Source organism: Varanus komodoensis, unplaced genomic scaffold, assembly GCF_004798865.1.
Source record: "Varanus komodoensis strain SLA01 unplaced genomic scaffold, ASM479886v1 scaffold32, whole genome shotgun sequence".
NCBI lineage: Eukaryota > Metazoa > Chordata > Lepidosauria > Squamata > Varanidae > Varanus > Varanus komodoensis.
The window spans coordinates 10,180,840-10,206,196 of record NW_025335798.1 but is presented as its reverse complement, the minus strand read 5'-3'; the positions used below and the strand labels follow the sequence as shown (position 1 = coordinate 10,206,196).

At 42.2% G+C, this 25,357-nt stretch overlaps 1 protein-coding gene across 1 annotated transcript in view; it reads left to right on the top strand.

The window, feature by feature from the left end:
- SEMA5B (semaphorin 5B) overlaps positions 1-25,357 on the top strand; it is a 303,228-nt gene that overhangs the window by 175,545 nt on the left and 102,326 nt on the right. Inside the window, exons 6-8 of the mRNA XM_044438272.1 lie at positions 4,271-4,333; positions 16,893-16,991; positions 18,261-18,474. Coding sequence (XP_044294207.1) covers positions 4,271-4,333; positions 16,893-16,991; positions 18,261-18,474 — 376 coding nt within the window. The remainder of the gene's footprint in view (positions 1-4,270; positions 4,334-16,892; positions 16,992-18,260; positions 18,475-25,357) is intronic.

Genomic DNA, 25,357 nt, shown 5'->3' with positions numbered 1-25,357 from the left:
TTGGAGAGTCATAGTTTGAACAAGAGGAAAATTTAGATCCGTGAAAGTTCTCCACATAAGTAAGAACCCTCTTAATATCAATAACTCCTCACATCTCTCATCTCTTCCTAGTTCTCTTTTTATGTGAATGAGCAGCATGTGTCTAAAAATTAGGTGAATGGTATTTGTAAATAAGAGTGAAGATTGCGTATGTGAAGCAGAAATTGGTACGTAGGAGATATTACCAGACTGAAAAAATCCACCCCTAAATTGATGTGGTATCTTTTTAAATACATAACTTGAAACATGGACCATCTCAGACTAGCTTGCAGATACATTTTTGGTAATCTGTTGGTGTCTATGATACCAGAATAAAGGACTTTTCTCCTGTTGCAGCCATGTAAAGGCCGCATTGAATGGCAGCTTGTTGAAAACACTACATAGTGGCCAAACATGCTGTTGGCATTTTGACAAAAGGAGGACCTTGAAAGTATTTGAGAAAGTCTGAGACAGCCACTTCAATTATCTGTTAGTGATGGGTCAAGTTGGAATTGATCCAAAAATCCGAAACCAAGCAAATGACCTTTACACTGACATTGGCCATGAGATTCATAAACTCCTACATAAAAATGTTGTTCTGAAGAATGCAGTCATGTTTTCCCTGTACAAAATATTAATTGCATAGATTTTAACTAAAATATAACATTGGAACATTTTGATGACAGCTTGTAAACACCTTTTTAACCCTGAGCAACTCTTGTGTCAACTGCTGGGAGCTGCAAAAGATGGTTCCAGCAGCTGAGGTGATGAAATGCCACCCAGTGAGCATCTCCAACATCCTGAATTGATTGTCTGTTTTATTTTTAAAAATGTTGTAAGTTGCCTTGGGAACTTCAGTTAATCGTCAGGACATAAATATTTAACTATTCCATTGTTATGCAGGTTTTTGTTTTTGTTTTTTTGCAGAGCCCTTGATTCTTTTCACTGCCTCATGTCACACCACAGAGTAAGGCAGTATTCTGACCCATTCAGGGCAGGAGTCACTCAGTTTTACATTTTCTTGACTTCTGGCATTCAAACTGTTCTAACCATATGCCTCAGTTCTGCTTTTAATGCTATTTTTATTATTTTGGAAGTATTTATATCACTCTTCCTCATAACATCATTATTCCTTCATCAAATCATCATCTTCTCTCTGTGACTAGGCTCTGTATGTAACTGTGGGGAATGTTACATTTCCTGTTCATGGGTTTTATAATCTATGTTGATGTTGGCATTAATTAAGCAAACATTAAGATAGGATCATTTGCTCATGGAGATTGTATCATTGTCAAATTTTTGAAAGTATTTCTGTTAACATAAAGTTTCAAAACAATCCCCTTGCAAACTCAGATTCTCAGGGGCCTAACAGAACCTTTCTGTCCATTAAAAGGTAGTAAAATAAATCGATAAGTGTCTTATTACATAATTTGATGTAAAAGTTTAGTAAATCTGTAATTGCTCACAAAGAAGCTCAGCAGTGCCAAGGTCTTGCCAGAGCATAAAGATACTGAAAATGTATGAGAAAAGATGTCTGCCAAAGAAATAAGTTAAATGAAGTCAGAAATAAGTTAAATGAAGTAAGAATAAGAGCTAAGCTGAATCCATTAAGTTAGTTTTAAGAAACAAGTTACATGAAAAAGTAATGTTTTCATGAGGGAAACCTAGGTGACTTTGGACTGAAAGAAAAGGGAGAAGGCTTGAATAGCATAGTAGGGAAGGAAATGTGGGGAACTGTGTCAGTGTTTGTTGGATTGTTATTAAGGGCAAGGCTCATCAGGTCCTGTTTTGCCAACAGCATTAATATTCCACTTGAGTACCAGGATTTCTCAGTCTTTGGCCATTTCCCTCACAACATATCCTAGCCATGTTCAGAGGCCTAGAAAACATAGCTTGCCCTTCCTTTCTACTTAATTGTCCCCTTGACTGTAATTAAAGTTGAATTGACTAATGGAGCAGTCACCAGCAACATGTTCCCATAATTTTCTCTGTTGTCAAGGGTTTCTATTATCATCAGACTCTCCCTGGGTTACTTGTTAGGTTAGAACAACTTAAGGGCGGTGTTGCTCACACACAGCTATGGGAATACTGTTCTCTGACATGATCCTAGGTGTGTGGAAGATAGCTCTGTGTGTGTATTCTTTCCCCCTACAAAATTGTCTCGCTTTCATTGGTGCAGTTCCCAGAAAGACCAAGTATTTACCTTCTGAGTTCTATTGATTGCTTAAAGTAGCAAAAAACAATGTTGTTCTTGTTTCATTTTGTCCTGTCAAGTGTTGTCAAGTTAAAATGGGAGAGTAATGGAGAGTGCCGCTTCCAAGTGTTTCTGAAATGGGAAGAGAAGCCATCTCATGTCTGGAGGTTGTTAGTGTGGGTTTTGTTTTTTCTTTTAGCTTGTCAAAAATTGATCTGAGGTTAGAAAATATCACAGCTTGCTGGCAACAGAGATGGCTCAATGAAAAGAATAGCATTTTTCTTCTTTTGTGTGTGTGTATGAAGAAGGGAGAACAAAATGAGGTGGAGCATTTGGTCTCCTCAATGTGGGGTGAGAACTGCACAGTAGTTCTCAGACTCTGGTTGGTTTTGGACTTTGCAGATCCGGGAAATGATGTACAACTTCTGGAAGAAGTTGCACTCCTCATAAAGGTGCAGATACATAGCTTTGAGGTGCTTTTAAATCTAGTGTTAAGTGATTGGAGGTGCATTTTATCAGATGGTGACTGTCCTAGAAAAACTGAACCTGACTTTTGTCATTCATGTCTTAGTTACATTATGCAATTGATTAATACAATAATCTTGTCATAAAATTGTCTTAGAAGATGTTTTAGAAACTGTGGCTGGTCCAAAGTACAGCTGCCAGAGTTTTGACTAGGGCCTAATGGTTGGACAATATAACTCTGATCATGCATCACTTTCATTGGTTATTAATTTTTGTGTTTTGTTCAAAATGCTAATGTTAACCTCTAAATCCCTTAGCACTCAAATACTTCAAGAACCTTTTTCTTCCTGACAAATCTGTCCACGTCCTAAGATTGGAAGCCCTTCTCTATAACCTTTATATATGTTAGGTTTCTTTACAAGGAACACACTTTCACACTGAGAAGAATATAGATATTCTCTGATATAGATCAGGGAATTAAAATCTGCTTCTTTAAGACAGTGATTAGTTTGTTGTGTTTAGATGGGACTCCAAGATCTGGGTTCAACTTTCTGCGTTGTAATGAACTTTTTTGGGTAACTTAGAGCCAATTGCTTTTTTTCCCCTCCCTCTAATCTACCTCATGCATTTTTTGTGTATGAAATGGGGTGCTTTATATATCATACTGAACTTCTTTTTTTTAAAGGAAGTGATACACATTTAATAAATAGTTAGGGTCATAATGAAATGGGAAAAAGTAGTTCTATAAATAGGAGTGACAAATAATTCACTTTAAAATATGAATACCTAGTGAGAGCTGTAGGTGTGATGTTATGGATATTATGACTAGAACATGATGTAACAGACCTCCCAATGAGTCATGAGTTGGTAATTCTGTCTAATGGTCTGGGTCACAAACTTAGGTTTTCATACTTCACCATATCTTTATTTCTAGATTTCTATATGAGATAATATGTTTTGACATTAAATGATTCAGATTGCATAAAAGTTGACAAACCAGTTGCTCACATATAACCAGTCTGAACTAGAACAAAACTGTGACAGCTTTTGTCATAAACAGCTTCATGTCTGCCTGACCACCCACTTTCTGCAGCTGCTGTTAATGTAAAACAGACAGACAGACAGACAGACAGACATCATAGATGGTGATCCCAAGTCTCCCACATCTGCTGTGGCCCTGGTTTCCTGAAATTAAATGAACAGCATACATGATACTATGATATATATACATCTTGAGTTTTCAGAACTTTCTCTCTTCCTGCGATTTTTTCAGAAAGTGCTTGTCCTTACGAGTTAGATAAGTCTGAATTTATAAAGTAGTATTGTATATATATGTAAATTAAAACAAAATGTTTTTCCTTGTTCATAAGATTGTTTCCTCAGCCCTTAGAAGGTTCATTTCTTTATTGATTGCTTTTTGTTTGCATTCAGCAAAGAATAATGCAAAATACAAGAGGGTTTGCCAGAGTGTCGTGCTGCAAATAAGCAGGGATAGCTCACTTCTAGATGTTCTTCAGTCTGTCCAAATGAGGGTTGACCAGAAAGCAATAGTACATGGTATTGTTATATGACTTGTCTGTTTTGGTTCCCTAGGCAACAGAATGGGGTTCAGATGAAGACACCAGGAGATCCTGTCAGAGTAAAGGAAAAACTGAGGTATCTTTCCCACCTACCTTCCCCTAGATACAAAGAAGCCATCGTTAAATTTGCTGATTTTATACCACTTGAAACTATTCCTAACAAAACATCTGACATCTGATGTTGGAAATGATGCCACCATGACAAATGGCCTGGTTTGCATGAGAATGAAAGGCTGCTCACTCCCAAAAGAGGTACAGTTTCTTACAATTCAAAGTGCAGAATGCTGTCAGATTAGGAGCAGTGTTGAATCACTGTCCCAATGGTGCTGAAAACAGATATGCTTATAGTGTTGAATGCCAAAATGTTTGGCATTTTGTGTATCTCTTGAGTGAACTATATTGGAGGTGCACTACTCACTACCATTACACCAGCCAGGATGCCCCAACTGTGAGCCTCACCATGCAAGATGGTTGGGACTGATGAAGCAATTCTTTATTTTCATGTGTTTAGTGTGCCTTGCCTTCAGTCTTTCATACCTCTGTAAGAATCAGCCAGAGATGCCTCTTTTGGGAGCTTCTTTCCAGTGTTCCTTAGCTGTGAGTCATTTCAGACTGAAAGCATAGCACAAGAGGCCATGTTGTTATCCCAAGTGACAGCATAACTCCATGTCCCCCAAGCACCAAATTGTTTATTCCTATTCAGACTGTCTGGCTATAAAAGCTTCCATAGTACACTTGTGTCCAGCTTTAGCATCACTAGTGACACTCCTGACTTCTTTTGTCACCTAAGCTTTCCCAGTTAGTTCTGAGTTCAGGAGAACCTTCAGATTGCTCCCTTAATTCTTCATTGGGAGTTTAATATCATCTAAAACCAGATGGAAACCACCATCTAGAGTAGTCAACTTCTGTGCTTTACCTGCAACAGCTCTGTCTTTGTCTGGACTGTGTTAGTTTTTGTGCTTTCATCGACCTGAAAAATGCCTTCAAACACTGATTCAGGAGTTTCACAGCCTCCCTGGCTGAAGTTGTAAAAGAGCTGAGCAGCTCTACATGATGGTGGTGCTTGAAACTTCTGGATCACATTCCCTAGTGCACTGGGAACAAGATGGAAGAACTCACCTTTTAAGAACTCATAGGCCTCTGGCCAAAGGGTGGAGCAGAAGTCCCTAGCACCATCTTCTATTATTGTTCCTCCCAGAAGGACTAAAACCACCATAGCATCATACCTCCTAACCAATTTTAAACCTTTTAGTGAGAAAACAGGATATAAATGTAATAAATTCAGCTGACCAATGCAGATGGATACTGTGATCAATGATATCAAAAGCCACTGAGGTGTTCCTTCTTCGGCAGAAGTCATTCACTATGGTGACTATGGCTTTTCCATACTGAAACCAGACATTAAACCAGACTGAAATAAATCTAAGACCACAGTGACAAAAAAGAAAAACTCTTAGCATGTGCAGTTTTGCATTTTAAACTCACTTTGATCATAGCATCATCATCATCCTCAGTCTCCTACAACACTGCCTGGAATTGAGAAGGTACTATCTGTTCTCAACACTTTGCTCAAGATTGGCAAATTTGACACTGGGCAGTAAGTATCTAAAAGCGTTGTATCTAAACTAGGTTTCTTTCAGGGTGACCTCACCTCTCTTTTCCTCAGGCAATTGGGAACCTCATTGTCTGTCAAGGAAGCAGTAACCAATTTGGAGACTGAACTATCCTTCCCAGCCTGGTTTACTTCACAAGGCAGGTTGGGCAAGGGTTAGGGTTAGGGTCTCAAAGTCTCTGAGAAGTTTATCCATGCAATCATGCTGCACAAGCATCTGGTCCACCCTGAACTCTATTAAAATAATGGCATTTGAAGCAGTATGTGTACAAGCAGCTATGTCTGTCAAACAGCAGACCATAACAGCAGGTTAAGTCATGGTGGACTATATGGGTCCAGACTGTTGTGTCACAGAGCTTACACCTAGAAGGCCATCACCTGGGGCATACTGAGTAGATATAGTGGTGGGAGGAAAATAATATGCCTTGATCAGCATATTACTGTGACACAAAAAGTAAAGATGGATTATAAACTGTGTTTGATTCTATTCATTACAAGCCTTCCGTCCCTTGAACTCTCTTAGTGCTGTCATTTCATCACTTCAGTACCCTAGGAAGCTGACATAGCTCTACAACTGGGTGACAATGTTTTGGGGGGAATCATACTGATGGCTTGAGTCATCTCTTCAGTCAAACCAAAGGTGAGAACTTTGGTAGAACCCACAACTAAAACTGAAGAAAAATCCCCAAGAGCCCTCAGATCTTCATCTTTCTGGATTGACAATTTAATTTGGTCTAACATCCCTGCAAATGTTAGAAGTAGCCTGAGGGTCAAAGCTGGTCATATCGTGATCTACCCCTGCTAGTTGAGTCATTTATGTTCTTTACTGCAGACCTTCATTCTGTAATACTATACAGAAAACCAGATCCTAAATATTCTTTCCCACATATGTTAGGAAAAGAAAGTAGCCCCTGTGGATTTTGCTCCGCTAGCTGAATGGCTGTGGGGGGCAATGCTCATCTCTGTTTCTAAGGCCATGAAGCAGTGCTGTCTGAAGATGTTTCCTTGGTATTGTGGCCAGCATGACATCATGGGGCGCTGTTTCCTCCCCACTGAAGTGGTGCCTGTTTAGCTGCTTGCATTACATGCTTTTGAATTGCTAGGTTGGCAAGAGCTAGGGATAAGGCAGCTGGTGCTCACCCCATCACATGGCTTCAAACTGCCAACCTTTCGATTGGCAGCTGAGCAGCTCAGTGGTTTAACCTGCTGCGCCACTGTATCCCCTTTACATATGTTAGGCCAGTTATTAACTGAAACACCATGGTTGAGGTAGAGGTCATCGAATCCTGAGCTGATCTTGAGAATGTAGCCTCAGAATGAATATTACTGTCTTGTAACGCCACTGGACTCAACACCACACTTAAAACCACCTCCATCAACCTGGCTAAGGAGCCCACCAGGCAGTATGGTGATAGTATACCTATACCAGTTGTGTTTCTAGAATTGCATCAGCAGATATAGACATTTGAAACTTGTTGACTGCTAGCCAGGTTACCTTACTTGGCAGAAAGAAACCCTATGGACAAGGCTACTCTGTCTCTTCATCCCTCTTGTAGCACTTGGTGCTACACCAATACTCCTGTTGGACACATCTGGTAAAGAGCAACCTCCCCCTTCATCCAGCCAGGTCCCTCTGGTGCTAGTTAGGTCAGCATGCTTCTCCATAATTAGTTTAAACATGAGATCGTTCTGGTGTTGATTAGCAGTATTCCTAGATTAGGAGGGGTTCTAGGCAATCCCCCTTCCCATATGTTGCTAAGGATAAAGGAGTACAAGTAGAAAAAGTGCAAATAAGTCTCAGTTGCTTTCATTGCTTCCCATTACCATAGAACCATCTGTGTCACACTAAATTTATAATGGCCCTACACTCCTCATGCCCCAACCACAAAATAAACCACAATTCCAAGGCCTAAACACAGTATCCTAAACCCATCAGCCTGCATCACATTAACCTGGGGCACACCCAACACTGCTATCTCAAACTCATATCTCCTGGACATAAAAAGAGCTCTCCCCATTCTGTTCCAAGGCTGCCTACAAGGGAGTACCAAGCCAGTCCTCCCTGTTCCTGTCTATCCCCTGCTTCTACCAGGGGCTGGTTATATCAAACTTAATGGGGTGTCTAATTCTCATATTCCTTCTATTGTGGCTCCCCAATTGCTGCTGCTGAGCTCCATTTACTGGACCTGGATGATTACAGAATCATAGAATAGTAGAGTTGGAAAGGACCAAGAAGGCCATTAAGTCCAAACCCCTGCTCAGTGCAGGACACCAAGTTAAACCATCCCTCCCAGAAGGCTATGCAGTTACATTTTAAATGACTCCAGTGTGGGAGAGCCCACAACTTCCTTGGGTAATTGGTTTCATTTTTGTACTGCTCTAACAGTCAGGACATTTTTCCTGCTATCCAGCCAGAATCTGGCTTCCTGTTTAATCCTCACTGGTGACTAATACTGGCTTCTTCTACCAGATTCCTCAGCTTAGCTGCTGGCCTGCAATTACATCTGCCTCTGAGTTGACTTCCTTGAAGTGGATCTGTATCCTAGAGTTTACTTTAGGAGCCCTGATGCAGCATTCTACCCAACCTAAGTCTGGCAAATTTACCCTTCATGTGGTCAGCTGGTCTTCCCAGTGCTGGGAAGCATGCATGACATGACAGTGTGATTCTATTTATTCTCTCCCCTTCTTCCCATTTATTTGATTGGTCTTAGTCGTGGTTATGAAAAGAGAGTTGTGTAAACTTCTGTGTGTTTCCCTTAGTTGTACTTGAAGCCTTCGTTTGCTTTCTGACTTGAAAAGCGTTCATTGAACTGTGCTTGAACAAGCTGCCCTGGACAGAGGGCCAGCGCTTAACCCTTTTAGTGGTCCCTTTTCCAAATGGCTGAAGCTTCTTTCTTTGCTCTTTCACTATGGAATACTGTACCTATTCTCTCTGTCTTCCCTACAAATGGTTTCTAAGCACTGGCAATAAAGAGGCCTGCAAACATTAAAAACAAACAGGAGACAGAAAATCATTAGTAAATCCTGTTTGGTATCTTCTGCACGCCAAGAAAAGACAGCTTAGCTAAGACGCTGGGCAAAACTGATTAATGAAATTGTTTGTCTAAAGAAATAAATATAAATATCCGAGAGCATGTTAATAACAGTGTTTTGTAGCCTGCAAGGTGTTCAAAGAAAATTACGACAGACGGCAGCGAATACATTAAAATTTCCTCCCTACACTCCTGAATGAAATTACTTTGGAAAGGCAAAGTGGAACATAGTCTCTCCACCCTTCTCCACCTCAGCTGTTAAAAACTTCCAACTAAGTACTTCAGCTGTTATGCTTTCTTAGGTCTTTGTTGGAAAACTATTGACTGCTGCTACCTGTATGTATGCATGTATTTATTTATTTAAGACATTTGTATGCTGTTCTTTGCAAGAGCCTTAGGACAGCTTGCACGAATAAATTCCAAAATACATACCAATATAATATTATAAATAACATAAAAACATTCCACAATATATCCTCTCTAAATTAATAAAAATAATAAAAGATAAAAATGTAATTGTATACATATTAGCAGTATTAATAAAATAGTATTAGTTGTTAAAATGAAGGTTAAATAAAAAGGTCTTTACATAGTGCCCAAAAGAGTAGAGGGTTGGTGCCAGGCGGACCTCTCTGGGGAACATGTTCCCTAGTTTGGGTGCCACTGCAGAGAAGGCCCTCCTCTGTGTGGATACCCTCCGTACCTCCCTCAAAGTGGGTTCCCAGAGTAAGACCTCCCCTGCCGATCTTAAGGGGCATGAGGGCTTATAGGGGAAAAGACGTTCCTTCAGGTGTCCAGGACCCAAGCCATTTAGGGCTTTATAGGTAAGTACCTGCACCTTGAATTGGGCCCGGACTTATTTATTTATTTTATTTATTTATTAAAACATTTTTATGCCGCCCCATTTGCCGAAGCCTCGGGGCGGCTTACAAAAATAAATTAAAATACCATTTTAAAATATATACATTAAAATACAAATATATAATATAAAACATACAATATAAAACAAGCCGCCCTGGCCAGATAAAATTCAATAATATTAACATTTAAAATACTGCTTAAATAAAAAGGTCTTTGCCTGGCGCCGAAAAACAAATAATGACGGCGCCAGGCGGACCTCTCTGGGGAGCGCATTCCATAACTTAGGCACCACCGCTGAGAAAGCCCTCCTCCGGGTAACCACCCTCCTAACTTCTTCCACGGAGGGCTCCCGGAGAAGGGCCTCTCCCGACGATCTCGGGGCGGCTGGGCATATATGGATGTAAGCGCTCCTTCAGGTAACCAGGACCCAAGCCGTTTAGGGCTTTATAGGTCATCACCAACACCTTGAATTGGGCCCGGACTTCAATGGGAAGCCAGTGAAGCTGACGGAGAACTGGAGTCATGTGAACATAACGTCCAGTCCCCGTCAGCAGCCTGGCAGCTCTATTTTGAACCAATTGAAGTATCCGGACCGTCTTCAAGGGTAGCCCGACGTAGAGCGCGTTACAGAAGTCAAGACGGGAAGTCACCAACGCATTTGTCACTGTCGCAAGGCAGTCGTTCTCCAGATAGGGGCGCAGCTGATGAATCAGCCGAAGCTGGAGGAAAGCGCTCCTCGCCACTGCTGTTACCTGAGCTTCCAGTGAAAGCTCCGGGTCGAGGAGCACTCCCAAGCTTCAGTTGGCAGCCAGTGAAGCTGGTAGAGGACTGATGTTATATGAGAATAACAGCCAGTCCCCATCAGCAGCCTGGCAGCAGTATATTGCACCAATTGAAGTATCCAGTTCATTTTCAAGGGCAGCCCCATGTAGAGCGTGTTACAATAATCCAACTGGGAAGTTACCAGGGCATGTGTCACCATTGCTAGGCAGTGCTCGTCCAGGTAAGGATGCAGCTGTTGGACCAGCCAAAGCTGAAGGTAGGCGCTCCTTGCCACCGCTGTCACCTGGGCCTCCAGGGACAGTTCTGGGTTGAGAAGCACTCCTAAGCTGCGGACCCTGTCCTTTAGAGGGAGTGTAACCCCATCCAGGACAGGACCAAAATCCTGATAGCTCAAACCACCTACCAAAAGGACCTCCGTCTCATCTAGATTGAGTCTCAGTTTGTTGGCCCTCATCCAGCCCATTACCTCAGTCAGGCACTGGTTAAGGACTGCCACTGCCTCACCTGGAGTGGATGTAAATGAGAGGTAGAGCTGAGTGTCGTCAGCATACTGATAACTCCACAGCCCAAACCTCCTGATTACCTCTCCCAGTAGTTTCATGTAGATGTTAAAGAGCATGGGGGACAAAATAGAGCCCTGCAGTACTCCATGGCAAAGCTGCCGTGGCGCAGAGCTAAAGTCCCCCAGCACCACCTTCTGGAATCGACCAGCCAAATAGGAGCAGAACCACTGCCATGCAGAGCCTCCAAACCCCTACCCGGCCAGTCTATCTAGAAGGATACCATGGTCAATGGTATCAAAAGCTGCTGAAAGGTCCAGGGGAACCAACAGGGATACACTCCCCCTGTCCCTCTCCCTACACAGGTCATTGTACAGGGTGACCAAGGCAGATTCAGTACCGTAACCAGATCTGAAGCCAGACTGAAATGGGTCCTGATAATCTGTTTCATCCAAGAATGCTTGGAGTAAAAATATGTATACCTTTCCTGTAGCAAAATATGGGTCACAGGAAGGCTACTGAAATTATCTGACCTGTTGGAGAGATTCTGGCTTTTATATATTTTATGTCTGCTGCCGCCGCCATCCTGGTGGCACTTGTGCAATGGATGTCATGGACCCATGGGCACATACTGTGGCATTCTGACACAGAATATGTCAAATCAGTAAGACTGCTATTGAAGCAAAACTTATGGCAAAAGCTTAATGGTTACATTCTTCAGAAATTATGCAGCTGGTGACTGTCAGCTGTATACACCATAGGTAATTTGACAAGAATTCAATCATAATACGTGCAGCTGTGTCAGAGATCCAGACAACTTGGTTTCCTTGCAGCTCAGCATAGAGTAAGCCAAGCTTTCGTAGTGAGCTGTATTATCTCCCACTTCTTTGATACTTTGCTGTTCTGTATTTGTTGTGAATTTCTATTTGTTTTGTGTGCTTTTTGAAATTAGTTTTAAGATTGTTTTTGTTAGCTGCCTTAGAGGTCTTCCGCTCAAAGTGAGGGTATACAGATATTTTCAGCCAATGAATCCAAGATTGAAATTGTCCATCCCAAGATTAGAGTGAGATAGGAGTAATATTATTGCTAAAACTACGCCCCAATAGGAAGAGCCAGAACTCAGCCATGGAGCACATGCTTTGCATGCAAATGGTCCCAAGTTCAGTCCCCAGCATTTCTGAGTAGGGCTGGGAATGATTCTGCTGCATATCATTGTAGAGCAGGGGTGGGGAACCTCTGGCCCAGATGCTTAATTTAGCCTTCTGGGTTTCTCTAGAAAGCCATGCCCTGTTCCCCGGACCCCACCCTCTGTTCCTTTTACCACCAAAAGCTTTCTGGCTTTTGTGCCATTTTTCTCCCATTCTAAAAGGTTAAAATACCTCTCTTAAGATGTAATTATGGAGGATAACAGGATGGCAAAAATAATACAATAAATATTCATGCTTGTGTATTTTTCCCTATTTTTTACTCCTGCTGTTTTTATCCTTGGCCTCCCCTAGCACTGGAATGCAGGCCCTGAGAATATTACAGAAATTGTCTTTGTCCCTTGGGCTCAAAGAGGTTCAGCACCCTGGTGTATACAATACTGAGCTTGATGATTCAATCAATAGGGGGTTCATTTGTTCTTATCAGCAAAATCTCTACTATCTCTCTGTCATAGCTAATAACTAAAATATCCAACCAGACGCCAAGAATAAGCCATTTTGTAAATTTTAATTAACTTTGCATTTTGATTACTAATAGCACAATCCTATATCTACTCAGAGGTAAATCCCACTGAATGCCATGACACTTACTCCCAGGTGTGTGTGTATAGGACTTCTGCCTATTGTCTCTTTTCCAGAGAGGTTGCCATATTTGCAATGTCTTGCGAGGCACCTTAATAAACATGTTATTGTACAAGTTGTATAGTCCATTTCATCAGATGCATGAAGCATTGTGCTATTGACGTATACATAGTTGCAGGCCACGTCCTGCTCCTTCATGTTCCAGGAAGTCTATTTAAATGTAAACATACTGGACTCTGAAACTCAGATTTCAGCCTTTGGAAAGTTTAAGGTTTTGGTTTGACTTGTAATCTAAATCTTTAACCATAGCCCTTGCCTCTCCCATTCCTTAGGTTTGTGGTTGTATTGTGAATTACTTTCAGGAATGGACCAAACAAAGGAACCATCCGTTCTCTGTCTCCATTCCTATTGCAACCAAAAATGTTTTTTTGAGACTTCATCCTGGAGATCCATGAGGAGTAAGAATATGGAAAGGTATTTTATGAGACCTGATCTATGAATGGTACCAGGTTTATAAATTATAAGTTATCTGTGCTGTTGACTTGCATGCACCTCAAGCACCCACATGTATAAATATTAGCCAACCAGTGCAATGTATGCTGAGGCCATGCCTGGACTTCAGATAGCTTCATCCAGTGTTAATACTTCATGCATGGGGTGATTATCTGGATTTAAATGTGGTATCTGCTGCCTGGTGTGGGAAAGTTTCACACAAGCATCACTTTTAAATCAGGCCCAAGTCAATACAGGATACCAAAATAGTGAAATTATGAATGCTAACACTTCAGACTGCTGGTGAAATGTATTATTTTTCCAGCAATACTAAAATGCTTTCTGTAGATCTGCTTTCTTTCTGTATATAAGCACATCAGGAAGAGTATCATACTACACTTTTCTTGGCTGATGAGTTTACTCAGAAAGGTGAGAAATCAGCTCAGAGCAATGGCCCTTTGTTTCTCAAGGTTTCATCTGATAGGCCTGTGTACAATAGCCTGCAGGTTATCTATTTCTGAAAGGTTATGTCTTGAATTGCCACAACCAAAGCCTTGCTTCCAGGCTGAGAAGAATTTCACGGCTGATGCCCCTTTATCTGATCAAGACATAATGGAACTGAAATGTAAGGCATGTGAAGCATCTCCAAGGAATACTCTGGTCTTGTCATGCTCATTCTGAGTGCTCCCCAGGCCAACTCCAACAGTTCAGATCCTGCTGTCTGCTCAATAGAATCTCTTAGTATCCTTGATAAAATTCATCCTCAAACAGCAAGTACATATGGTGTCTCATCCTAGGCAATGCCGGTAGCATTTGTTATGGTTAGCCTTTCAATAAGTTGATTTCCATATCAGAAATGAAAGGAAATAATGCTGGCTATGACTGGGGAAGCGCTTTTATTTTCAACCAAGTTGGTTTGGAGTAATTTTACATACTTGAAATGTGCAAATAAAATCCTTTGGAAAGTGTTTGGCAACATGCAGGGTTCTCGGAAGTGGGGTTGGAAACGAATAAGGAGCTGTGTCTTCAGTGACAGGCTCCATTCAGGGGCTCTTCATACTTTCCAGCGAACGAGAAGAAAAGGCAGTTGAAACAACTAAGGTGTTTGTGTATGCTTAGAGCTATCCTTTTTTTTCTTCTCTCAAGCATGTTTGAAGCTCTTTCCTTTCCAAAATAGCCACATAAATCGAAATCTACAGTCAATAGTTGTTCCAAGCAGCAGTACATCTGGGTATGATTTTTTTTTTTTTTTTTGAAGCCAGAACTGTAAACTATGGCTATAATCAGATTACTGACATTTACTCTCTGTAGAAGAGCCTAGGGGAAAGAGGAAAAAGACATAGTTTTACAGATTGTGGAAAATAATATCCACACTAAAGTTGCTGTATGACTCTATTATTTATGACCTGGGTAAGAAGCTTGCTGTGCAGACTGTGGAAGAATGGCTCATGGTGCAGCCAGTGTTATCCTATCATCCAAATATACCCAGGGTCCATGTTGCTTGAATTTAGTTGATTTACCTAATTCCAGTTTCTGGACAGTGGAACAGATGAACAAAGGTGCATTGGGACCAATAACCTGAAGACATTGTGACAATGAGTTAATGTAAGCCATTCATAGTGGTCAGCAGCGACCTTTAGTGCAGCCATAAAAGCAACAGATATCGTGTAAGCTTAATTACTGCAAAAGACTCGCAGGCCTCAGTGAAGGCACGAGATACCCAGCTGCAGGCTGTTGTGAACTCTTTACCTCATCTTTCTTCTGCTTAAGTTAATTGGGACAGCTGGGTCTTCTCTCACTCTCCTCCCTCCCCTCCACCCAACACTTCTGATACAATGTAGGGAGACATCCATAAAATCTCCAGCTTGCTCTTTAACTTCCTACTCTGAATGAGGAGTACAAACATCTAAGCAGTTTAATGTCCCAGAGCAATGGCTGTTGCATTAGGAAGACCTGCAAGTGGAGGGATGTTTTGTGAGCTCTTTTTTTGCTTGTTTATTGATAATTTTGTGCATATTTCATTAAACTATGTCCACTAAGGTGCATGTTGTCTTTGAAACAAGTGGTTTCATTTCTTTCTGTGTATCCTTGAATCTAAAGTAAAGTGCCTCCCTTGGATCAGGCCTCTGCCATAATGCAAAAAGGATTGCTCATTATGTGTGACATATGTGGCATATTTCTTTTTTTGCATGTGATTGGATCATAGCTTATCCTACCACAGTTAATTGTCTAATCACATTTTATAGACTATGTCACAGCCCTAATATAGGCATATTTTACAGTATATATCTCATGTAGGTTGTTTTTGTGAGCATTCATTTTACGAGATTAGTACTAAATTATAACTAACTATTCAGTGAGTGCATTTTGTATTACTTTAAACAAAGTGTAGCATACACTGAAGCCTGGCTCTTTACAGCTCAATCCAGCTGCTGATTTTGATTCCTGTTTCTTTAACTGCTAAATTGGCATGTAGAACAGTTTGAGACTTACCAAGCCAAATTCGTCCTGGCTGTCATGTATGTTGGCATGAGCAGAGGATTGAGAAACCTCCTGCTTGTGCTTCTTGCCTGTCATGTGGCAAACACCTGCTGAGCATGGTTCATAGCTGATGGGATATGGTCAGCTTGGTGGATCTCTTAGAAGGCACAGACTCTGATACTTGCATGTCTTGTGTATTCTCACTGTATTGGCTCTGAAATAGCTGAACAGATCAAAGCCTTTATTCATTAACACTTTACAGAATATTTTCTTGAAAAACAGTTTCCATTTATTATCTAGCCTAGCTAGACTAAAAGAAATATAAAGACAGCTAGAAAAATTATGCTTCATTTTAAATCCATGATCCTAATGTTAATGCATAATTGTAATACTAATTAGCTTATGCAAGTTGATGGCTATTTTTAGTAGTCACTGTGGCTCGCGTGGATAATATATATTGTTGGGGATCTATAGAAACAAGGAATGTTATCTTGATAGCTGCCCTATTATTTTAAAGGAATCTCAAAATAAAATTGGGGGAATCATAAATTTAGTCAATAATACTAATAGTAGTAATTTCACTGCTGCTATCTGGTCTGTATAATTTCAAGATCATACAATTTTAGTCAACTTGTGTTTTCTATGCTGAGGTGCCTGGTGCATCTTTGATGTTGTCTGTGTAGTGTCATGTGGTAGTCAGTATTGGTGTATGCTTTCATTTGGGGAAGTCCAGTTTATGGCACTGGTTATTTGATCCTTAAATAAAATATCCTTTCATCACATCAGTGTTCAGTACTCTTAGAGAAAGAATTCTGAGTACGTCTTCAGTCACTGATTCAAGTTTTCATGGCTCAAATCTCTCTGGAAATTAAGCTCTGGGGGGCTTTGCTATGTTTACCAATGAGAGACACTTGGCATGTGTTCAAATACACATTTGTCTTTATTAATAATTTTCAGTTTCCAAGTCTACAGCATGATATCATCAACAAATTCTGGAACTAAGCGCTAAGGAGTGTCAACTTACCTTAAGCCAAGACTGATCTTTTTTCTTTCATTAAACCACCTTTTTCTATCCTCTTTTATTCAGGAGGAATGTCAGAACTATGTTCGTGTTCTGATTGTTTATGGCAAGAAGGTTTTCACTTGTGGCACCAATGCTTTTTCACCAGTGTGTTCCAGCAGACAGGTAAATTATGCAGTTCTTCTTTCAGAATGAATTAAAGTGGGATAAAGAAAAGATTGTAGGAAAATGAGATGGGGATTATAAAGGACCCACTTTCATCCTCACAAGACTAGAAATGACCAAGCAAAGGCAGAATTAGTATTCTAACATATATGTGACTGTATGAGAGAAGAGTAGGAGAACTAACAAGAGAGAATATGATATATTACATGGCAGGTCAAATGAAGTGGTGAATGAAATAATTAAGAATATAGCTTTGTAGTTTGGATGCCCAAGTATGAGTCATCGGCAACCACTTGTGTTTAAGGTTGTAGAAGAATTTTGTTTCTGATTATATAAAGTGAACATACTATATCTGGAATCCCAAATATGCAAGCAGGAGAATGTATTCTCCAAAATTGTTAGCAGATTCTTGAGTTGGTACTCATTTTGTAAAATATATAGATTTTTATGAGAAAAAGTTCACTATTGTGTGAATTCAAAAAGGCATAGTTTCATGTTTTATTTTATAGTGAAAATGCACACTTTTGGAAAATATCTCAAATTCTTTGTGCATCCTTCACATGATGGTTTGTTTCACACGATTTTAGCATCTGAGTAAAAGGAATAGTGATTACAAACATGAGTGCATATTGAGGAAAGATTAGCATTGAGCTAATCTTCTGAGAATGTTGAACTTTAACATTGCTATACCTACAAATCCAGCTATGGTGATATATGACTCTAGTAACATTGGCTGTATTCACACATGACAAACAACCCTGTATGATTACCTCTGTTTCTGCATTTTTACCCATGATCTATCAGTCAGATGATCAAATGATTTCTGTATTATCATGGTTTCCATTTTCCCTTCTCAGTCCTCCCACTGTCAGCATATACCCCTTCAGCCACTGCATCGTAAATTCAATCCCAATGTGCATTGCTTCCAGCTGACATCATCTGCCTTTTCATCATTGGTCCTCATGATCTTCCAGTCAAACAACAAGACAAGCCATGATGGGTTTTTTAAAACATTGTTAGGTTGTCATGCTGTCCAAGCACAATCATGATATTTTACCATGGTAAATTGGTCTTTAGAAACCACAATAAGGAGCAACTGTTTCTTCTATGGCTTCTTTGTATCAACCCTTTTTTTTACTATAGTCCTTCTGTGCAGCTAGCATTATCTAGGGTTATTAATTTGAATTACAAATATGCAGGGCATGACAAAAACACAAATATATTGCTTGACCAGATGTGTTCTCTTCCACCATCATTTCTTCAATACAGGTAGGAAATTTAAGCAAAATAATTGAGAAAATAAATGGAGTAGCTCGCTGCCCCTATGACCCTCGGCACAACTCAACAGCCGTGATCACATCACAGGGAGAGCTATACGCTGCAACTGTCATTGATTTCTCTGGACGGGATCCAGCTATTTACCGCAGTCTTGGAAATGTTCCACCTCTTAGAACAGCACAATACAACTCCAAGTGGCTTAATGGTAAGAGCACTCTATGAATGAAAGAGCATTAAGATCAACAAGACAGTCGTGGGAAACTACATCGTTTTCTCTTATCTCATAGAAGGAAATAGGGAAAAGAGCTCACTCCCAGGGAGAACCTGGAGATGTTAGTGCAGATAAAATGGAACAGAATTAGGATTGATAAAATACCTGAAAAGGGATTGATACAGAACAGGTCTCTATCTTTTTTCCTTGGAAAACTAACAGACAGGACAGACTGAGCCACAAATCACATTTATGCCAGTCTTTCCTGGAACTGGATAGAATCCTTTGCTCTTAAAGCTTACATTCCCTTATTCCACTCACTGTTGCAATAAATCCTATGCTTTTGAAAGCTTGATGGCACATTCAGTCCGCAGCCCTTCCATCAAAGCACCACAGTGTTCCAACAGTTCTTTCCTCCTTTCCCTAGTGTTATGTAATTCATAGCCAGCTTATTATGAGCTTCAAAAGGGAAGGGGCACAAGAATGTATTTTGGCCACCGGCATTTTGGCATTTTTGACAATTTGAGTCACCATAACATTGTCATGCAGAAATCCAAGCCTGCAAAGAATCACCTTGTTGTGAAGGAATGATAGGCTCCTTCCTAAGATGAGTTGCTATGCCTATTTTGTAGTTTTCCTCACAATTTGAGATCTGTAAACTAGAGCATGAATGAGGAGTACTTATGAAATTCATAAATCACATCCAAGCACAGCAGAATATCCACTGAATAGCTGTCATTTACCTAAAATTATTTTATTTGCATTCACTAAATGGCCACAAAATTCCTACTTGCTGATTCTTTCGCAGATAATACAGACTAAAAGTACAAATAAATGCCACCATGACCCTTTGTAAACAGTGCTGATTTTAATGTATAATCAGACAGCCTTTTTTCTAGTTCTTCCACAGACTCTTTTGATTAATGAGGTTATAGTGTGCTACTTTAGCTAATACTGGATTTTGTTTGGATTCTGACAACTTTGATAAAAACTAACTTCAGCAACTTTGATTAGAATTGGAAATGGATGCACAAGTTTGATACTTGCTGAATACATATGCCTCTCAGTCATGGAGTGCATATGAGTTTCCATCCCATTCCTGCTGAAAGCATGTTGTTAAAATTAGCTCAAACAACTCTTACTGCTTTTTTGAACAGATCTCTAGTTGAATAGGTGATGGGCATCCCTGCGAATGCTATTAATGTGCTCTTAAACCTGGGTACTCTCATTTGGTCTGAATCTCTGAGGAAAGAGCATTATGATCATGATGGATCATAAGAGAGGGAACAGCTTGTAATGATCCTGTTTGAAGAATGGATGCATACCTCTTGATATCCCATTATCCAATGAAAGGCAGCTTAATGTGTGAATTGCCTCCAAGAAACAGAATTTTGCTTGAAATAGCTTTATCTGTTATCTTTGACCTGCAATGATTATTTTGCAAATGCAAAACATCAGAAGCTATTGCAATAATTGAGTAATTAATACATTTGTGAACTGATATTAAGCTATGCAGTAGGTTCAGAGCAATTTAGGACTTTGTAGTTTGGAATGAGTGCATTGAATTCAGCCCATATAATTATAACAGGATTGGGCAAGTTTCAGCCCTCTAGATGTTCAGCCCTACAACTCTCATCATCCCTCACTGACTAGGGAGCTGAAGGGAGTGGTAAGCCAAAACATCTGTAATGCCATAAGTTGCCCACTCCTGAATTTATGGGAGCGGTGCAGATGCTCGTTCGCTGGTGCAGTGTGTTTTCACTGATCCATTTTATCAGGAGATGGATACCTTCACTGCAGGAGAGTATAGCAAATCAGTCATGGAGGGCGAACCTCATGCACAACATGCTTCAGTAGTTCAACCTCAAGTTAAGGAATACATGATTATTGCATGGCCAAATACATAAGATTGCAGGCTGCTCACCAAATAAGAGTTAGTGAAAGGCAGCACTGCTCACTGCCAAAACCATCCCACTAGGTGCCACCCCAGATCCAGATCCTTGAACAATTTCTTAGGGTATCTCCATCTCTGAGAAGTTGTAATACCTTGATCATGTCCAGATTTGCCTCAATAGGTTTGCCCAAATCTAGTCTCTTAGCAGGGGACATTAATTATTTATGCAGTGAAACAAAGAAACCTGTACTGAGGAAGAGGAGAGTTTGGGAAGACTTTGTAAACATAAATCAGACAAATGGAAGCTACTTGAAAGTAGTCCCACAGTGCCTGCCATGTCCCGCGGTTATTTCCGAGTTTTGTTCTAACCACAAATCTCATAAAATTCAAAGTTTACTGTGAATATTCTGCTCCAATGTTATATAGTTATACACACTATGTTTGTCTCTTGTTCTCTAGAGATTAGTTCCAAACTCCTGTTCTTCCTTTATATTGCAATCATTCTAAAGATGTTTGTCCTGTTCTTCGTCGTGACCTCTGTGCATCACACGTATGGGTTGCTGCGCCAGCGCAGTGCCTAGGCCGGAAGATTAGAAAGCTAACGGTTTTTGGCGGGAAAACTCCGCTCCCCTCCCCCTTCGTGGTATAAATAGAGCAGAGTATCCGCCATTTTACTCAGTCTTTGCGACCGCCGTTTGCTGTGCCTCGTGCCTGTTCGTCTCTCGCTATAGATCTTTGCCTCTTCGTTGTTTTTTTCTCAAAAACCTTAAACTCCCCTTGCTCCAAGTTTGTTCTTCTTCCCGATTCTGTCCGTTTTCTTCTTAAATTCTCTTCTCTCTATATATAAAAAAGCAAAAAAAAAATTATCTTACCCTCTATACTGTCCTCTTTTCTTCATTTTTCCGCGATGGCGCAGCGGGCGGCATTCCGCAAATGTATTGAATGTGGATCTAAAATGTCGCCAGTTGATCCACATGATCTATGCCTCCTCTGCCTCGGCGAGGGGCATAGGACCGACAAATGTGGTCATTGCTTGGCGTTTACCATGCAGGCGCGGAAAAACAGGGAGAATCGTCTCAGGAAGCTCCTATGGGATCAGGCATTAATGCAGTCTGACCAACTGCTCCTACGGCCTGGTTCCTCTTTGTCCGCGCCTCCTCAGCGCTCTTCCTCCACCATGAGTGCTCCAGCGAAGCGTCCTTCCTCGACCTCTGCCGATCCTCCGCAGCGTCCTTCGGACAAAGGCGCCACTTCTATGGAGGCTCAGTCACTGCCTTCTTCCCCGTCTAAGAAACGGGAGAAGCACAAGCATACCAGTCTGGATAAACCTTCCACCCATAAGAAGTTGAGGAAAGAGAAGGTGGATAAGCCCGCTCGCAAGAGCAAGTAACCTGATCGCCCAAAACACCGGGGCTCAGGTTCATCGGGCTTTTCGGTACCGATGGCCGCCATGGTACCGACCCCCTTGGGACCAGCCCTGCAACTCGTTATGCAGGTGATTCCACCGGGATCCCCCAGGCCAACCACTCGGCCTGAGAGCGTGCCGCCCCAGCAACAGGAGGAGCCGCTTCAGGAGTCCATCTCTGATGGTGAGATCAGAGTCTCCCTGCCAAGGGACTGCTTGCAAACACCTGTGCCACCAACTGAACCTCATGTGGCCTCACCATTACCTCCCAGATGCTGCAGCCTTTCATCCGAACATCGAGATGAGAGTTGGTTGATTCCGGGATATGGTGCTCCCCCCGGCTGGGGTGGTTACCAACCATATCCCTATTTTCCTCGGGATCATAGATCACCATCGGTCCCAAGGGACATACCATCCACCTCCAGGTGTACGGAGACGAGGCGCCCAACCTCCCCTGAAACCACCTCCTCCTCAAGTGAAAACCGGCCGCGTTACGTGGAAGACTCCGAGGATTCAGAGGTCAACTCCACATCCCCTGATGTGGCTGTCGCATACCAAGGGGCTGCTTCACCCGACGAACCGCATGTCTCTTTCACAGAGCTCATGTCCTGCTTAGTTCGTTCGCTTGAAATCGAAGCTCATCAACAGCCAGACTCCTCCACAGATTGGTTTTATGATGTCGTTCGGGGAGAGCAGTCCGCATCCATAGCTTTGCCGCTTATAACTACACTCCGCCAGGCTATGGTCCAGCCCTGGGACCAACCGGCCCAACCACAAGCTATCTCCTGCAGATATGAGGCCATGTATAAAGTTCGTGACGATGACATTCTCTTCCTGCTCCGTCACCCGAAACCGAACTCTCTTGTGGTTGAATCCTCCCAGGGCAGGGAGTCCAGGGGAAATACCACTCCTTGGGACAAGGAAGGGAGGAAAATCGATATGCTTGTGTGCCGAGTCTATGCGGCCTCTGGACTCGGCGTGCTCATATCGAACTACGAAGTGACACTGGCACATTACCAGTACTTGATCATGCAGAAGCTGGATAACGTTGCTTCCTGCCTTCCAGACCACCAAGCGGACCTTACCAGGGTTTTCATTAAGGAGGCGATGCAGGTGGTGGTGCAACAGTTGTCTACCGCTCGTCATCATGTAGACACCGATTCAAGGGCCCTCGTCAATGCCATCTCGTTACGCCAACACGCGTGGCAGCACAATTGAAGTGCAGAATCGAGGAAATGCCATTTGATGGTACTGGTCTGTTCCACCAGAAGACCGACCGCAAATTAAAGGCGATTCACGAATCATGCCTAACTGCACGCTGCATGGAGCTCCCGCAAAAAAGTAAGTGGCAGTGGTCTCGGTCTTCCTACCGGAACCAACCATACTATCCGCGCCAGCAAAACTACCCTCGCCAGCAATATCAACAACGGCAGCATCGGAGACAGCAAACACAAAAGCGTTTTTCCTAAGGCCGTCGGCAATTCGATACCGATAAATGCCCACGTTGATGGCTTGGGTGAACCATCCTCTCTTTCCCAACACAACTTTCCCTTCTCCCTTTTGGGAACCGGCTCCAGGGCCGACTGCCCATTTGGGAGTCCATTACATCTGATAGGTGGGTGTTATCTATCATCCAGTTCGGATATAGGATAGAATTCGATGTTATCCCTCCTTCGAGCCTGATCCGCTTCACACCTTCTTCATTGGTGCTACGCGATGAGGTCTCCCAGCTACTTCTCAAGGGAGCGATTCGACAATTGTCCTGCTCGGAAGGATTGCATGGATTCTATTCCAGATATTTTACGGTCCCGAAAAGGGACAGTGGTCTTTTTCCAATCCTGGAGTTACGAACTCTTAATAAGTACATTAAACCAAGGAAGTTCCGGATGACCACTTTGCAAAATATCCTTCCGTTATTGAAAAGAGAGGATTGGTTCGCCTCACTGGATTTAAAGGATGCTTATTTTCATATTTCCATCCATCCTTCACACAGACGCTTTCTACATTTTACTGTTGGATCCGACCTGTTCGAGTTTAACGTCCTACCTTTTGGCTTGGCCACAGCCCCTCGAGTCTTTACGAAGTGTATGGCGCCAGTATGCGCACACTTGAGGACATGGAGAATACAGATATACCCATACTTAGACGACTGGCTAATCGTCTCGCAATCCGAGCAAGCTCTCCTGTCTGATATACAAATGACCTGTGCTCTACTCGATGCTCTCGGTCTCTGCATTAACCGTGACAAATCGTCCCTTATTCCCACTCAGGTCATTGATTTCATCGGGGCACGACTCGATTCGACGCAGGAAAAAGCCTTCCTCCCACCGGAACGTCAGAATGCCTTATGCAGCCATATTCATCGGATTCAGCTACACGGAACGGTCCCAGGCTTATCCGTTCAGAGACTACTGGGGCATATGGCTGCTGCAGTTGCCGTTGTCCCGTATGCCAGACTACGTATGCAACCCATACAACTGTTTTTCAATGCTGCTTTTCAACCGCAACAAGATCCTGCCACCAAGCCGATTCGGATTCCATCTGCAATCCTGCACACTTTAACGTGGTGGACCATCACAGACAACCTGTCAATCGGCGCCCCGTTTCAACCACCTTGGCCAATGACAACTCTGTACACCGACGCATCCCTCCTTGGATGAGGTGCGGCATGTTCGGGACTTCGGGTCCAAGGTACTTGGAACTGACGAGAGGTGAGGAAACATCAACTTTCTGGAACTTCTGGCGATTTTCAACACCCTCAAGGCTTTCGAGACTGTGTTATGCTGTCAAGTTGTCCAAATTGCATCAGACAACATAGTGGCAGTTTTCTACATCAACAAGCAGGGGGCACAAAATCCCCAGCCTTAGCACGCCTATCGATGGACATTTGGGACTGCTGCATACCAAGGAACATCGTGCTTATGGCAGTTCATCTGGCTGGAACCGACAACATCGAAGCAGATACATTAAGCAGACAGATGTCAACAATCCACAATGAAATTTGCGAGAAACTCTTCCACTTGTGGGGTTATCTGGACGTGGACCTGTTCACCACTCGAGAGAACAGCTTGTGTACCCTATACTGTTCCAGAGCAGGCGTCGGGCCGGGATCGATGGGGGATGCTCTTATGTTCCCTTGGAGCAACATGACTTTTTATGCGTTTCCCCCGATCCCACTCCTGACAAGAGTGGTTGCAAAAATAGCCCAGGACAATGCCACGGGGATACTAGTGACTCCGTGGTGGCTGAGACAACCATGATTTGCCACTCTTTTGCTGCTGTCCAGAAGAACGTTTCTTCATCTACCAACTCTTCCGCATGTGTTAACACAACAAGGAGGAGCAATCCATCATCCGGATATACTCTCTCTGAAGCTGACGGCATGGCAGATCACCTGATTCACGCCACTGAGTCGGTACCGGGGACACCTCACCCTACGGGTGACCTTACTCAACAGACGGTATATGCGGCCCCGACTTCGGATTCGACAGCAACTGCCACGGTACCGATGCCTACAGACAGAGAAATTCAGGCGATTCTCAAATCTGCATTGAGACCGTCCTATACGGCTAAATGGA